This window comes from Furipterus horrens, unplaced genomic scaffold, assembly GCF_987537825.1.
Source record: "Furipterus horrens unplaced genomic scaffold, mFurHor1.1.pri manual_scaffold_2, whole genome shotgun sequence".
In the NCBI taxonomy this organism is placed as follows: Eukaryota; Metazoa; Chordata; class Mammalia; order Chiroptera; family Furipteridae; genus Furipterus; species Furipterus horrens.
Window position 1 is genome coordinate 14,722,905 of NW_028327172.1, and position 15,793 is coordinate 14,738,697.

Below are 15,793 nucleotides of genomic sequence, written 5' to 3' on the forward strand. Positions count from 1 at the left end.
ACTAAGTAACGGCGCCAGCACAACTTCCTAAGTAGTCCTCTTCTTCTGACTGATCTTTCACTGCTGTATGTATGAGCCTATTCTGGTTTTTCTATGTGGTTCTGCCAGTGATTTCAGTTTTCCCTTGAGCTAATGGCATAAGGTCTCATTACACCATTTTTCATAAAAGGCAATTCTCACAATCTTATTCTTCTTTTCAAGAGTATCATGCCTATTTCTCACCTTTCCATGTAAATATAAAGATCTGCTTTTCAAGTGCCATAAAAATATTGTTGGTTTTTTTAATTAGTAACAGCAATGGCTATAAATCAAATTGGAGAAAGCTGACATGTTTATAATGTGTGTCTTCTTATCCATGAACACTATATACCTGTCTGTTTAGTTAGGTCTTTTAAAATGCCTTTCAATAAGGTTTTATCACTTTCTGCACACAGATTTTACACATATTTTTGTTTGACTTATCATTGGGAACTTATTTTTGTATCAATGCAAATATATTTAAAAATTATTTTATTTTATTTTATTTTTTTGCTATTTTTATTTATTGACTTTACAGGCAGCCACCTTGATAAAAATGCTATTTCTAACAATTTGTAGAGTCTTTTGGGTTTGCTATGTAAACAATCATATCATTTCTGAATTTTTTTTCTTCCTACTACTTATGCCATGAACTTCTTTTTCTTGATGGTACTTGCTAAAACTTTTCAGTACAAGGTTGAAAACAAGTGGTGATGGTGGTCAATCTTTTTCCTGGTTTCAAAGAATTATTTTCATGTTTCCTCCATTAAGAATCATCTTTGATGTAAATGTTTTTTTTCTCATCAGATTAAGTAAATCCTTGTCTAATTTGCATGAACTTTACATCATGAATGGTATTACATTTTATCAAATGCAATCTACTGAAATGATTTCATAATTTTTCTTCTTTAATTTGATGAACGTAATTTAAGATTTTTCAAAATTTAAACCCAACTTGATCAAGGTGCATCTCAAAAAAAAAAAAAAAAAAAAAAAAAAATGCTGTTGGGCCCTGGCTGGCGTGGTTTGGTGAACTGAATGCTGACCTGCAAACCTGAAGGTTGCTGGTTCAATCCTAGTCAGGGCACATGCCTGGGTTGCGGGCCAGGTCCCAAGTTGGGGATATGCAAGAGGCAACTGCAACTGATCCATGTTTCACTCCTTTTTATCCCTCCATTCCTGTCTCTCTAAAAATAAGTAAAATCTTTAAAAATAATAAAAAAAAAAATCTTGTTTAAAAAAAAAGCTGTTGGGAGTTAGTCTGTTAGTATTTTGCTTATGGTTTTGATACCTAAGTTCATGAATGAGATTACCCTATAATTTTCTTTCCCATAATGCCTTTGTCTAGTTGTGTTTTCAAGGCTACACGTGTCTAGGGAGGTGCACACCTGGAGTTGTTCTGGTTTCCTTATCACTGTCCTTCTGAGTGCAAGCCCCAGAGAGGCGACTGTGAGTGTGAAGTGTAACTGCACCTAAGACTGGCTGCAGTGGTCAGTGCAACCCCCCTTCTGCCTTTTGGATTACTGTCGTCATCAATTTTAACCTCGGAAGAACCCTACTGCTGTTACTTTGTATAGTTATACCCTTTTATGTTTAATATTTACCCTTTCTGTTGGTCTTCATCCTTTCCTGTATTTCTGAGTTTCCATCCCAGATAGTTTTCCTTCTGAATAAAAAAAAAATCTCCCTAGTGATTTTTAGCGCAAGTTTGTTGGTAATATGCATCTTTCAGTTTTGGGTAGTCTAAAATATTTATTTAGCCTTCATTTAAAAGACCAGTATAATTTACACAGAGAGAAATGCTCAGCTCTTACGTGTAACATTTTGTTTTTGACTACTACTTGAAGACAGAAAATTTCCAATACTTCGGAAAGTCCTTTCAAACTGCTTCCCAGGCAACCCTTTTGCCTCACAAAGCAATTGCTGATTTGATTTCTATAAGCATAGGTTAGTTTGCCTGTGCTAGAATTTCAAAGAGCTGGGATCATTCACTATGCACTTTTGTGTGCCCAAAGTCTCTTATTAGCACGTTTTTGAAATTCACTAATATGAATGTTGGATCTTTCTTGCAGAACAGTATCCACTGTATAAATATACCATCGTTTATCCATTCTTCTATTGATGGGCAGCTCACTGTTTCTAGGTTTTTTGGCTATTGTGAATAAACCCGTTGTGAACATTTTCTTTAAATAAGGATTTTGCGGACATATGTTTTCATATCTCTTTAATAAACAGCAGTAAAATTACTGGGTCATGTATGCTTAACATTTAACAGACTACCAAACTTCTTCCCAAAATGACTGCACCCTGTTATACGTGTTCCCACGAGCAATTATGAGAGTTCCGGTTGCTCTAGACCATCACTGACATTTACCACTGTCAACCTTTCATTTTAGCCCTTCTAGTGCTAGCGATGTTGGTTGCTACAAAGTTTGGGTTTCCTAACAAGAGTGTAGCTATACCAGCTTTCTTTTTCTATTGTTCGCATGGCATATTATTTTCCATTTTTGTACTTCCCACCCTCTGTACCCTAATATTTAAAGTGTTTCTCTTATAAGCAGCACACAGTTGGATTGAAAAATATCTATTTCATACCAAATGCTTAAATTATATAATCTTTTTAAAAAGAGATTTTATTTACTTTTAGAGAGAGAGGGAGAGAGGAATAAAGGTAGAGAAACATCAGTGTGCCAGAGATACATGATCAATTGCCTCTCGCACACCCCCAACTGGGGACCTGGGCTGCAACTCAGGCATGTGCCCTGACTAGGAATTGAACTGGTGACCTTTCCATTCACAGGCTGGTGCTCAATCCACTAAGCCACACCAGCCAGGGCTCTTTTTTTCAAATTATATTTCATTGATTATGCTATTACAGCTGTCCTGATTTTTACCCCCTTGCCCACCTTCCACCTAACACCCCCCACTCCCTCAGGCAATCCCCCTGCTACTATTCATGTCCATGGATCATGTGTATAAGCTCTCTGGCCATTCCATTTCCTGTCCTGTACGTTACACCCCATGGCTATTCTGTAACTACCTATTTGTACTTCTTAATCCCCTCACCTCCTCACCCATTCCCCACACTCCCCTCCCATCTGGCAACCATCAAAAGGCTCTCAGTATTCATGATTCTGTCTCTCTTCTTCTTGTTTGCTTAGTTTGTTTTTTGGATTCAATTGTTGATACATATGTATTTTTGCCATTTTACTGTTCATAGTTTTGATCTTTTTCTTAAATAAGTCCCTTTAACATTTCATATAATAATAGTTTGGTGATGATGAACTCCTTTAGCTTTTTCTTGGCTGGGAAGCTCTTTATCTGCCTAAATGATAGCTTTGCTGGGGAGAGCAATCTTGGCTGTAGGTTCCTGCTTTTCATGACTTTGAATATTTCTTGCCAATTACTTCTAGCCTGCAAAGTTTCCTTTGAGAAATCAGCTGACAATCTTGTGAGAACTCTTCTGTAGGTAACTAACTTCTTTTCTCTTGCTGCCTTTAAGGTTCTCTCTTTATCTGTAACCTTTGGTGTTTTAATTATGATGTGTCTTGGAGTGGGGCTCTTTGCAGTCATCGTGTTTGGAACTCTCTTGTGCTTCCTGGATATGTATGTCTATTTCCTTCACAAAATTAGGTGAAAAAGACCTACCTGAACACAAAATGCAGCTTACAGAAAATTTCATTTAAATATTCCAGGTCTATATATAATAGCTCACATAAAAGTTGGGGTTTTCCTTTTTAAAATTAACAAAATATATACATATGTATGCACAAACATCAATCTTTAAACTATGAAACATACTACATATGTGAATATGATTAAATTAACCTACCATATATGAAGAAAATATTACGATTTTTATAGGAATTTAAATACTAGTGCTATAAACTTTCTAGAAATAGTAAAGAAAAGAGACTGTAATATGTGGGGTTTATTTTATATAATAAAGGATATACCTTATTTAGATCATTATAAATTCAGCAACTGATTTATTTTTAATTTATGACAGATATAGATGTACTTATGAGATGCTAAACTTAAGGGAATAATAGTTTTTATCAATTTGAGATTAAAGAGCTGAAATCAAAATTGTGGTAAAATAGGGAAGTTTTACAATTTCTACATTTTTTTAATCATTAGAATGTTGAGCAGATACAGAAAGTAGTTGTTTTCTAAAAGGAACTGAGACCAAAACCATAAAGATATTATACCCTTTGACTAAAGAACTCTATTCCTAGGAATCTATTCTAGGGAAATAACTGAATAAAAGCTAAAAGGCATCTGTAGAAGATAAACAGTACAGTTTCTCTAGTACCTAAAAACAAGAAATGACCTTATAATCCAGAATTAGAGAATTGCTTGATAATTATAATTTGTAAACATAATAGAATATTTATAATACTAAATAAATTTCAATTATAAAATGATATAGAAATATAAGAAAATGACTGTTATGTTTTAAGTGTATATTCCAGAATACATTATTGTATGGATATAAAAACATACACACATAAAATAAGGCAATATCAAAAGTAAAAACAGTAGTTTGAGGGTTGGAATTAAAATAAAAACTTTAAATATTGTTCTATTGTCTTTTTTCTTCAAATTATATTTTATTATGATATTACAGTTGTCCTGAATTTTACCCCTTTACCCCCTCCACCCAGCATCCCCCACTCCTTTAGGCAATCCCCACACCATTGTTCATGTCCATGGGTCATGCGTATAAGTTCTTTGGCTACTCCATTTTCTGTACTGTACTTTACATCCCCATGGAGATTCTGTAACTACCTGTTTGTACTTCTCAATAACTTCCCCTCCTCACCCATTCCCCTACATCCCTCTCCCATCAGGCAGCCATCAAAACACTCGCCATATCCATGATTCTGTCTCTATTCTTCTGGTTTGCTTAGCTTGTTTTTTAGATTCAATTTACTGCCATTTTGTTGTTCATAGTTTAGATCTTTTTCTTAAATAAGTCCCTTTAACATTTCCTATAATAACGGCGGTGCAGATAGACTCTCAGGAAGCTACGCCATCGTCTCTCGAGACGGACGGCTGCCGACGACGACGACGACGGTTTGTTATGATGAACTCCTTTAGTTTTTTCTCGGCTGGGAAACTATCTGTCCTACGATTCTAAATGATATCTTTACTGGGTAGAGTAATCTTGGCTATAGGTCTCTGCTTTTCATGTTTTTGAATATTTCTTGCCAATCACTTCTAGCCTGCAAAGTTTCTTTGAGAAATCAGCTGACAATCTTATGGGACCCCCCCCCCCCGAAGATAACTAACTTCTTTTTTCCTGCTTCTTTTAAGATTCTCTCTTTATAATTAACCTTTGGCATTTTAATTATGATGTGTCTTGAAGTGGACCTCTTTGCATCCCTCTTTTCTGGGGCTCTCTGTGCCTCCTGGACTTGCATGTCTATTTTCTTTACCAAATCAGGGAAGTTTTCTTTCATTATTTTTTCAAATACATTTCCAATATCTTGCTCTTTCTGTTCTCCTTCTGGCACCCCTATGATGCAAATGGTGGACCTCTCGAAGCTGTCCCATAGGCTGCTTATACTATCCTCCTTTTTTTGGATTCTATTTTCTTGTTGTTGTTCTGATCAGTCGTTTTTGCTTCCCTATGTTCCAAATCATTGATTTGATTCTTAGCTTCATCCACTCTACTGTTGTTGGCCTGGTGTGGGGCTGCGACTCCTGGGTCCTGATATAGTCCTTCCCATTTTTATCCACCACACGTGTGTGTGGGACCAGCCCATTCCATGTCTGCACCCCTCCTACCAGTCTGGATGGATGTAGTTTCTTTAATTTTTTAGTTGTCAAACTTCCATTCAATGCAATTTCTGATGGTTCTGAGTGACGGTTGTTCTGTATTTTAGTTGTAATTTTGACGTGATTTTGTGAAGAGGCGAGCCATGTCTGCCTACGCTGCCATCTTGACCAGAAGTTTTAAACGCTTAAATTATATAATCTTTTGTACTTAACTAATGATAAACTTGGCTCTATATTCACTATTTGTGTTCTATTTTTATGTGCCTTTGAATTTCTTTGAATTAATCAAATGTTTTATGTTGTTGTTCCATTTTCCTTCAATTAAATTGCATTTAAAAACCTTTTTTAGTTAGTTAGCCTATACCTTAAAACATGCAAATTATCATTTTAACTAGTTGGCTGATATCAATTAAACCTTAGGACTTCAAAACTCCATTTACTGCCCTCTCATCATTTGTTACTGTTCCTATGAATTTCAGCATCTATAAAACCGAAGCTCCTCAGGGTAATACAGTACTGTTTTGTATAGCTACTATTCATTTATATTTTCCTCTCCAGTGCTCTTCATTACCTCTTACATGTTCATATTTCTTTCTGGGACCATTTTCCTGAAGAACTCCCTTCCCTTTACTTTTTATTTCAGTGCAGGTCTACTGGTGCCAAATTCTCTGAATTTCTGTTTGTTTGAACACATCTTTATTTCACTTTAATATCTGGAGGATGTTTTTGCTGCTAGCTTTAAAGATGCTGTTACCTTGGCTTCTGGTTTCCATTATTTCTAAGGAGAAGCTGTCAGTCTTGTTGCTCCTCTGAAGGGAACTGTGATAAATTAAAGATGGGCCTCACATTCTCTGTCACTGCTGCTTTCACCCTTGCAGAGCCCAGAGCCACTTTTCAAAAAGGTCCAGCTACACTGCTAGAGAGACTACAAAGAGAGAGAACATGTCCAGCTATTCCAGCGATTCTGGGTAAGTCAGTCACCAGACACGTGGGTAAAGCCTGCCTTGGTGGCCAGTCCCAGAGGAGTCACCACATGTCTGCAGGTGCATAAATGACGCCAAGAGAGACCAGAAGCCATGCCCAGCTAAGCTCAACTCAGATGGCAGAATCCTGAGCAAATACTTTTAAGTCAGTAAATTTTGGGGGTGGTTTTTAAGGCAGAAATAAATAACTGAAATAGTATTTGGTGTCAAGAACGGAGTGTTGCCATAACATAGAATTAAAACGTGGCATCAGTTTTGGGAAGGGGCTGCAGACATTGCTAAGAGCAGCCACGAGACCATTAAAAGAGACTGGACAAGCTCCGAGGAGCTCATCGTTGGAAGCTGAGAAAAAGGCATTATTGTCTACGGGCAAAACAAATAAGTGGAGCTGTATCTTGCAATATAGAAAGAATACCTAATGAAGTTGTAGACCCGGTGAAGAAGACTTCCAGCAAGAATGATGAGCGTGACAGACAGTTTTTAAAGTCATGTATAATATGGTATTAAAAGAGAGAGAGAACTAAATAGGGAATTGTGTAGTTTTAAAACAGGATTTAGAAAAAATGTTTTCAAGCTTCTTGCATGGTTAGAAAATGAAACTTTCTCAATTGCCCAAAATAGTCCCTACTTCTGGAATGGGGGTGACATAGGTCCAGATGAATTTCAGAACTGACATGGATCAGTGACTACTTTGTGTTTTCTTTCCACTTCCTTGCCTTTAAACTGATGGGATTATCCTATCCCTCCCATACTGCCATGTCAGATTAGAAGCTGAGCTGATTCTCTTAATTATGATATTCTTCGATATTATATAGTAATAAAGTGGAGATATATGGAACCATAAAGTAATTAATTTTAATGTAAAAAACCCTCCTCTCTACATAAGTATCACATAGAGGCAGATGAGTTGTCTTAAGAGACTCAGGTATATTTTCTGTAGGCTGTATGAAAATGTAGTTTTATAATTATGTTGTTTCATGACTTCAAGAGAGAAAGGTATTAAAAGATGTATTTCTCATCCACAATCTGAAGTAACAAATATTCTTCACCATGAGAAGAACATCTGACTTATTTCGTGTACTTAAGATTCCACAGTTCCTAGGACTACCACCTCTGTACACCCAGGCTGGGGTAAAGAAGAGAAAACTGATTAGGTAGGTTTCATCACAGAAAGTAAGCAAGGAAGCAAAAAAAAAATACGCAATACTAACCAAGAGATGGGAAAAGTAATGGAAAAGTGACTGAAACATTCCGTGGGGGTTATTTCATGTTATCCCATTAGTTACCAAATGCTAAGAACCTGACAGGAGAGGTTAGAGCCACTTCGTGGCAAAAAAATCTGGAAGTTAGAAGTGGGCAATATTTCCCAGCTTTCCTACAGGGTTACTTACCTTTTCCAAAACTTTGGCAATTCGGGTGCCAATCTGTTCAAGGGACTGTTGTGGATATTGGTTTTTGCCCAGATTTTGTAATACCTGGTACAGGGAGGAAGATGGTAGATCAGAGAGTGAAAATCAGGCAGGGTCTACATAGCACTGCTGACACAGAGTTGGGCACTATCCTACTAATGCAAGTTACTTCTCTGGGGTACCTCCTGTGGTCCCATTAGTCAGACAGACACGTTTAAGGCCATTATATCATCCTTTTAGTCCTCTCCCAGTCAACAAACATTATAGACATGTAAAAAACATTCATTATAGCAACATTAGAAAACAGAATAAAGAAAATTGAAACTGTTTGTAACCCTGTCACCTAGACACAACTACTGTTAATATCTTTACATATATGAGGTCTGTCCAGAAGTTGTTTGTGTGACATCAATGTAACCTGGCAGACAAGGAGAGTGGACTGGAATGCACATGAGTGAACAATGACGACTTAACTGTACTAGTTAGTGGGCGCAGTAGATGCTGTTGAGTGAGCATGTGTACTCTGTGGCTGAGACATTCAAAATGACTGAGCAAGTAGAGCAACGAATCTGCATCAAATTTTGTGTTAAGCTTGAACGTTCCTCCATGGAAACTTTGGATAATTTGGGATGATGCAATGAGTGCAGCACAAATAGAAGTGTTGCACAAATACTTCGAAGATGGCCAAGAATCTGTTGAAAGTGATCCACATCTGAAAGGCCTGCACCAAGCAGAACACCTGAGAATGTTGAATGTGTACAGGCTGCAATCAACAAAGGTTGGTGACTGACAGTGTGAGAACTGGAAGCTGATCTGGGGATTCCAAGAACTACTGTGTATGAGATTTTGATGCAGGACCCTGGCATGAAATGTGTTGTGGCAAAATTCATTCTGCGGCTTCTGCTCCCAGAGCAGAAGGAACATTGTGTTGCAGTTGCTAATGACTTGATTGACACCGCTACCAATGAACCAGATTTCCTTAAGAAGGTCATAATCGGAGATAAGTTGTTGGTCTATGCCTATGATCAGGGAACGAAGGCCCAGTTGTCCCAATGGAAGGTGCCTGGTTCTCCATGCCTGAAGAAGGTTTGAAAAAGTCACAGCAAGATCAAGACCATGTTCACTGTGTTTTTTGATTGGGAAGGTGTTGTCCATCGTGAGTATGGCCCTCCAGGCCCAGCAATTAATAAGAAGCACTACCTCAATGCTCTTCAGTTGGCTGAGAGATGCAATATGATGAAAATGGCCGCTGCTATGGGCAACTGGTGACTGGCAGCTTCATCACAAAAATGCACCTGCTCATGCATCACGTCTTGTGCAGAGTTTTTCAGCAAAACATCAAATCATCCAGGGACTCAGCCCCACTACAACCCAGATTTGGTGCCCTGCAACTTCTGGCTTTTTCCCAAACTAAAATCACCTTTGAAAGGGAAGGGATTTCAGACCATTGATGAGATTCAGAAAAATATGACTGGGCAGCTGATGGCAATTTCAACAAAGAATTTTGCAGAGTGTTCTGAACAGTGGAAGAAACGCTGGAAGAACTGTGTGAGGTCCCCAGGTGCCTACTTTGAAGGAGACTTTTCCTACGTACAATGTTTCTTGTATCTTCTTCAATAAATATCTCTATTTTTCCTATCACATGGCTGGATACATTCTGGACACACCTCATATATCTTTCAAATTTTTCTACATATACACATACTGTTTCTCACAAAATATGGGACCTCACTGCATACTGTCACCATTTTCACATAATATATATATATATTCTGAAAACTTCTTCAGCCACTAAATGTACTCCTATACATCTTTCTTAATGACTCCACTGTATACTATCTTGCATCTATACTGACATTTATGTTAACAAATCCTGTATTGTTGGACATTTGTGGCATGTTTTCCCAATTTTTCTTGATATATTCTTTGTTAGGTATATTCTGGGTCTGTCCTCCTTTCTTTCCTCTTTTAGAATGTTAACAGGAGAATTAACTGTCCCAAATATTTCTTGTAAGAGCCTCTGTCTGATAGCAAGCAGAACACTACCAACCTCAAGGAGTAAATCAGAATTAAAGCTTCCTGGACATAAAAAGAAAGCAAGCTCAGTCCCAGGGCCTGAAAGAAATGAGGCTTAGCCTGAAGCCACTGAAATGACAGCCAACCAAAGGAAGGCAAAAAACCATGGCCTGGCCATTGTGCTTTCTGCTATCAGTTGCTCCAAAACTGTTGGGCTAAAAACAACAGAACAACTGAATAAAAGTGAGCACTCACCTCTGTTAACTGACTCTCGCCTGTGTAGTGTAGGCTGGCTCGGTTGGAAACCCCATGCAAGTGGTCCAAGGTGTGCATGCTGGTGGGGAGGTTGCCGTTGCAAACAGGCTCCATCGCTGGCTGCTGGATCGGAGTGGCAAAGTCTATGTGTTCTGTGATGCTGAAACACAGAGATCACCACATTAGCCGTGGAAAATTTGAATGGGTGGGGAGAAAGAGTATTAATACTCAGCTGATCATACCTTCCATATATAATGAGGACTGTTTGGAACCACATAATCTCAGACTGGGAGAGAGCTCAGAAGTTATTTAGTCTGATCTCTCACACAGGTGCAAGGACCAGTACCTGGCAATAACTATCTGTTGAATGTATGAATCAAGAACAGATCCCAGATAAAGGAGCAATGTTGGGATCTGAGTCCTGAACTCAGCGATTTTCCCAGCCACCTCAGCTGCCTTCTTTCTTCTAGACACCATGGCACCTGGTTTGCTCAGTCCTGCTGGCTGCTTTTCCTTACTGGGACCAGGTGGGTTTGGAACCAGGTGGGTTTTCTGGTCGGATTTCTTTTTCTAGAGTACAGATAGTTATAAATACCCATAAATTGTTACTGTTTTATTTTCCCTTTATGCATAGAAACATACTTGTCTCCACAGAAAGTTTAGATAGTAAATTTTATACAAAACAGTTGTCCATTGGATCTACATATATAATTATTTCCTTTCATGGTCCCAAAGTGATCACTTTCTTGCTAGACACAGGCTAAATATTATGCACTATCATATATACCGAAATGGCAAACTGGCACTGACAAATTTTGGTCCTAGCTATTTAATACCAGGGCTATCATAGCTAACATAACAGACCCAGTCCCTGCTGTTATGGTGCTCACAGTCTTGTGACTTAACTATTACAGATGTGACAAATTATAAAAGAAAAAAACATGGCAAAAGGTCAGTGCTACACTACAGGAGGGTATCTATTTCCTCTTCGCTGCTGGAGGAGGGAGATGGTTAGTGAAGAAGTCCCTGAAGAAGTAAGATTTACGTTCTGACCAGAAGGATGAGTGTGCATTAACCAGGCAGAAAGAGAATAATGAGAACGCAGGCAAGGACGCACCACGTGTGAAGGTCCTGACGGGGGGGGCGGGGGGGGGGGCAGAGGTGGAGATGAAAAGACACGCAGGAGCAGACTGACAATGTGAACCACTGTAAATAGCAGAAAGAAGTTCTGAGACCAATTTAAGAACTATTTGACTTGTAATTGATGAAGAATTCTGAGCACGATGGAGAGAATGGACTGAAGAGAGCCAAGAGGGAAATAAAGCAAGAGGCCCGGCTAGGAGGCTACTGAACAAATGTGAGGGGAGGCGATGGCTGTCTGGTTTAAGAAGGCAGCAATGGAGATAGAGAAAAGCAGCTGCATTTGAAAAATGATAAGACGTGTAACAGACTAGATTCGAGGGGTAAGGAAGAGGCTTGTTAAGGATGACTCCCAAAATTCTGACCTAAGCCCTGCTGGAATTATTGACTAAGAATAAGAAATAGAAAACAAACACAATGATGATTTTTTTGGAAGGCAAGTGTGCAAGAAAATTATGAGTTTAGTTTTCCTGAACTTGGGACACCTGAGAGCTATCTAGGCAAAGAGCCCTGGCAGATAATTGGATAGGGGGGTGGGGGATTTGAAGAAAGGCTTGATCTGGAGGTTCATATTTGGGAATTATTAATATATCAGCGGTCCTGTAAGTTCTGGGAGTAGATTAGTCTGACTACGGTGATTATGAAGGTTTAGCAGTACATCTTGGGGAACTTCAAACTTAAAGGTTAGAAAAGGGGCCAGCAAAAGAGAATGAGTGTCTGAGGAGGGAAAAAGCAGTTATCAGAGCGGCAGCCTTATGTTTTTGAACGCGTCTGTAAATCCGGATTTGCTTCTAACTAAGAGGGATCCAGTCTTGAGTCAAAATAAGTCAGTCCGGATCCGTCACAAGTGTGGGCAGAGGCACCGAGAACGGGGGTGCGTTTACTGTTGAGTGCAGCTGGCCACGTCCATCTGTGGGCTGTGGTCAGCAACGGGCATCCTCTGAACCACCAGCTCTACAAAGGACAACTCTTCTAATAGCTCCTGCCCAAAAGGGCATCCCTGATGCCAGCTCAGGCCCAGTGCGCTCACCGGCACATGAATGCCATGGAGGAGGGAGATGTTTGAGATACTCACTCAATGTTTTTTGAAGAAACTGCAAGCCAGGTGCTCACAATGGCAGTCAGCTCTACCCAGCGGAGTTTGACGCACTCATCTGGGCTGGGCCATCCCAGACTCTGGTAGTCACGCTTTTTTCCTGGGAAAGAAGCATGTCATCAATGACACAGCTGCAAAGGAACAGAATCTATAGTGTCTTACACCCTGCTGATTACTTCACCCAGACTGGTGTATTTAAAGGTGCTAGTCATTCTTCTAGCCTTCAGAATTTGTACCATACAGAGAACTAAAATCTTGTCCTTCACAGGAACGAGAATAAAGATCATCTCTGAGTAACGCCTTGTTCTCGAAGGCAGTTAATCAAGTACAAATAAATGAGTCCCTCACTAGATTTAAGACTAATCAACATGATAATGGTTAAAATATTCTTCAATGTTAACCTTCTTACCGAACTTGATTTTCAACCCTCTCCATTTTTATTTTACAGACCATGAGAAACGTATCTCAAAAGCAGGTTTCTCAGCCCGATCATTCTGACACTGTAGGCTGGATAATGCTCTGTTGTGCAGACTGTCCTGTGCACTGGAGGACGCTTAGCAGCATCCTTGGCCTCCACCCACTAGATGTCAGTAGCACCCTCCCCCAGATGTGACAATCAAAAGTGTCTCCAGATATTGCCAAATGCCCTCTGGGAGGCCAAAATCACTCCTGGAAGAGAACCAGTGCTGTAAAGAAAAGCTGCAGGGTGAGGAATAACGATAATAATGAGAGGTTACTTATTTCCAGAGCACTTATTGTGTGTTCAGGTTCTGTGCTAAATGCTCTACATTCACGACTTCATGAGGCAGGTTTTAAACCTCATTTAATTTCTCAGGTGAGAAAATGGAGGCTCAGAGATTTCAAATGACTTGCCCAAGATCACCTGGCTAGTAGGTGGCAGAGCTGGGATGACCATGCAGGTCTGTTGACTCACATGTAGGCCCCTAGTCACCATGCTATTTAAAGCTACATAGGGCTTTTAAAGTTCTGTTTACTGATACCCTTCCCAAGAGCTACCTTTTGGGTGTAGGCCCTTTACTTGGATCAAGTTCCCAAGAAAAAAGCAGAACTAATTTTGGTTTGGGAAGGGTTCCTCTGAAGGAATTATAATTGAATGGGCAGGAAGGAGAACTTTGGTTCTGTATAGCTCTTTTTTGTACTGCAGGGATTTATCAATAGTAGAACATTGTTTGAGGTACAGGCAGGGTTTTGATTTAGATTTTAATAGAATAGAAACGAAGTTTGAGTTTCAAATGAACACTTCAAGTTAATAATGTGTAAAGAACTAAACCATAAGTTTTGCAATTAAACTTATTTTTCTGTTTAAGAAATTTACTTGAAAAATATTTGTTGAGCATCTATTATAAGGGGCTGGGAATTGTGACACAGACACAAATAACAGGAGGGCCTGACCTTGTGCTCACAGTTCTAGTGAGGAAGATAAATATAAACAAATCATTAGAATACAACAGGATAAGTGCTGGCGTGGAGGTGCAGAATAACTGAAGAGAAGAGAGGGCACCTAATTCTGCCTGAAGGTACCAAGGAAGAGATGGCATCTGAGTTTGACGTTTAAGGACAAGTGGTATTTTTGCTTCTCTGAGGTAGCACAAGGGCATTACAGGGAGACGAAGAGCATGAACCAACCTCTGCTGGCATCAAATGTTCCTTCTGCTGCTGCTTCATCGCTCAGCTTCCACAGAACTGAGAGTTAGGGCTTTGCTCTGGATGAGGCTTTGGCCTAAGGGAACGTTGTGGCTGGTTTGATCTCCTATTCAGACCACTGAAACTTTCTCCGTATCAGCAGCAGGGCTGTTTGACTTTCTTATCATTTGTGTGTGTGCTCACTGGAGCAGCACTTTAATTTCACTCAATAGCTGTTCCTTTGCGTTCACAACTCGGCTAACTGTTTAGCCTGAGAGGCCTAACTTCTGGCCTACCTTGGCTGCTGACATTTCTTCCTCACAAAGTTCAATCATTTCTAGCTTTGATTTAAAGTGAGAGATGGGCGTCTCTTCCTTTCACTTGAACACTTGGAGGCCCCTGCAGGGTTACTGACTGACCTAATTTCTATATTATTGTGTCTCAGGGAATAGGGTGGCCTGAGTGGAGGGAGAAAGATGAGAGGAAGGCTGGTTGGTGGAGCAGTCAGGACACACAGAACATTTGTCGATTAAGTTTTCAGTCTTACGTGGGTGTGGGTCATGGTGCCTCAAAACAATTACGACAGAACTTCACACACTACTATAACATTTATAATAATAAGAAGTTTGAACTATTGAGAGTTACTGAACAGTGACAGAGACACGAAGTGAGCAAATGCTGTTGGAAAAATGGCACTGGCAGACATGCTCAATGAGGGGCTGCTGCAAACCTTCAGTCTGTGAGAAGACACGCAACAGCTGTAAAGTGCAAGAGGGCGAAGCACGGTCAAACGAAGTGTATCTGTGCTGCTGAATAAACCGCTTTTGTCCACTCACTGAACTACACGCGTCGTGCCCGCACAGTGCACAGGCTGTACTTTATTTAGGAAATCAACCTTTAGGTTGTTTCCAAATTTTTATTATAAGCAAGACTGTGATCAATAACTTTGGACTTCTATCTTCGGCACTTGCAAAATGATTTACTTGGGGTAAGTTATTGAAAGTATAACTGTTGGTATATTTTTAAATTTTCTGGACATCTAGTCAAACTATCCCAGAACTCATGATTCCTTTTATTAATTCTTATTGTTTATTACATATTTAAAGACAATTCGATAAGCAAAAGTGGTACGTCACTGTTTGTGTCTGCACTTTTTTGATTGCTAGTGAGGCTGCACACTTTCTCATATGATTTGCGGCCATTGTGTTTGTGTGTGCATGTGTGTGCATCTGGTGAACTGCCTATGCACCCGCACACATTTTGTTGAAATGCTGTATTTTCCATATTGATTTGCTGGTGCTCTTTAAATGATACTGCTCTCCTTCGCTGGTCATACATTCTGTAAATATTCCACAAAAAACATTTTGTTTCAGTCCTTTGTCTTTTTATTTTACGGTGTTTTCTGGTGCTAGAATTATTATTTTCTTTCTTTCAACCACCGGAAGTTC

At 39.4% G+C, this 15,793-nt stretch overlaps 1 protein-coding gene across 6 annotated transcripts in view; it reads right to left on the bottom strand.

Annotated features, from left to right (window-relative positions):
• The window catches only part of TTC17 (tetratricopeptide repeat domain 17), a 94,452-nt gene that overhangs the window by 9,473 nt on the left and 69,186 nt on the right, over positions 1 to 15,793 (bottom strand). For 5 of the 6 annotated variants that reach the window (XM_090262488.1, XM_090262471.1, XM_090262476.1 and 2 more), the window contains 3 exons: positions 12,681 to 12,801; positions 10,466 to 10,625; positions 8,177 to 8,260 (listed from right to left, as the gene is read on the bottom strand). In XM_090262488.1, coding sequence (XP_090118614.1) covers positions 8,177 to 8,260; positions 10,466 to 10,625; positions 12,681 to 12,801 — 365 coding nt within the window. Of the gene's footprint in view, positions 1 to 8,176; positions 8,261 to 10,465; positions 10,626 to 12,680; positions 12,802 to 15,437; positions 15,685 to 15,793 lie in introns of those variants that run through there. The other variant, XM_090262495.1, reaches the window with a different exon arrangement.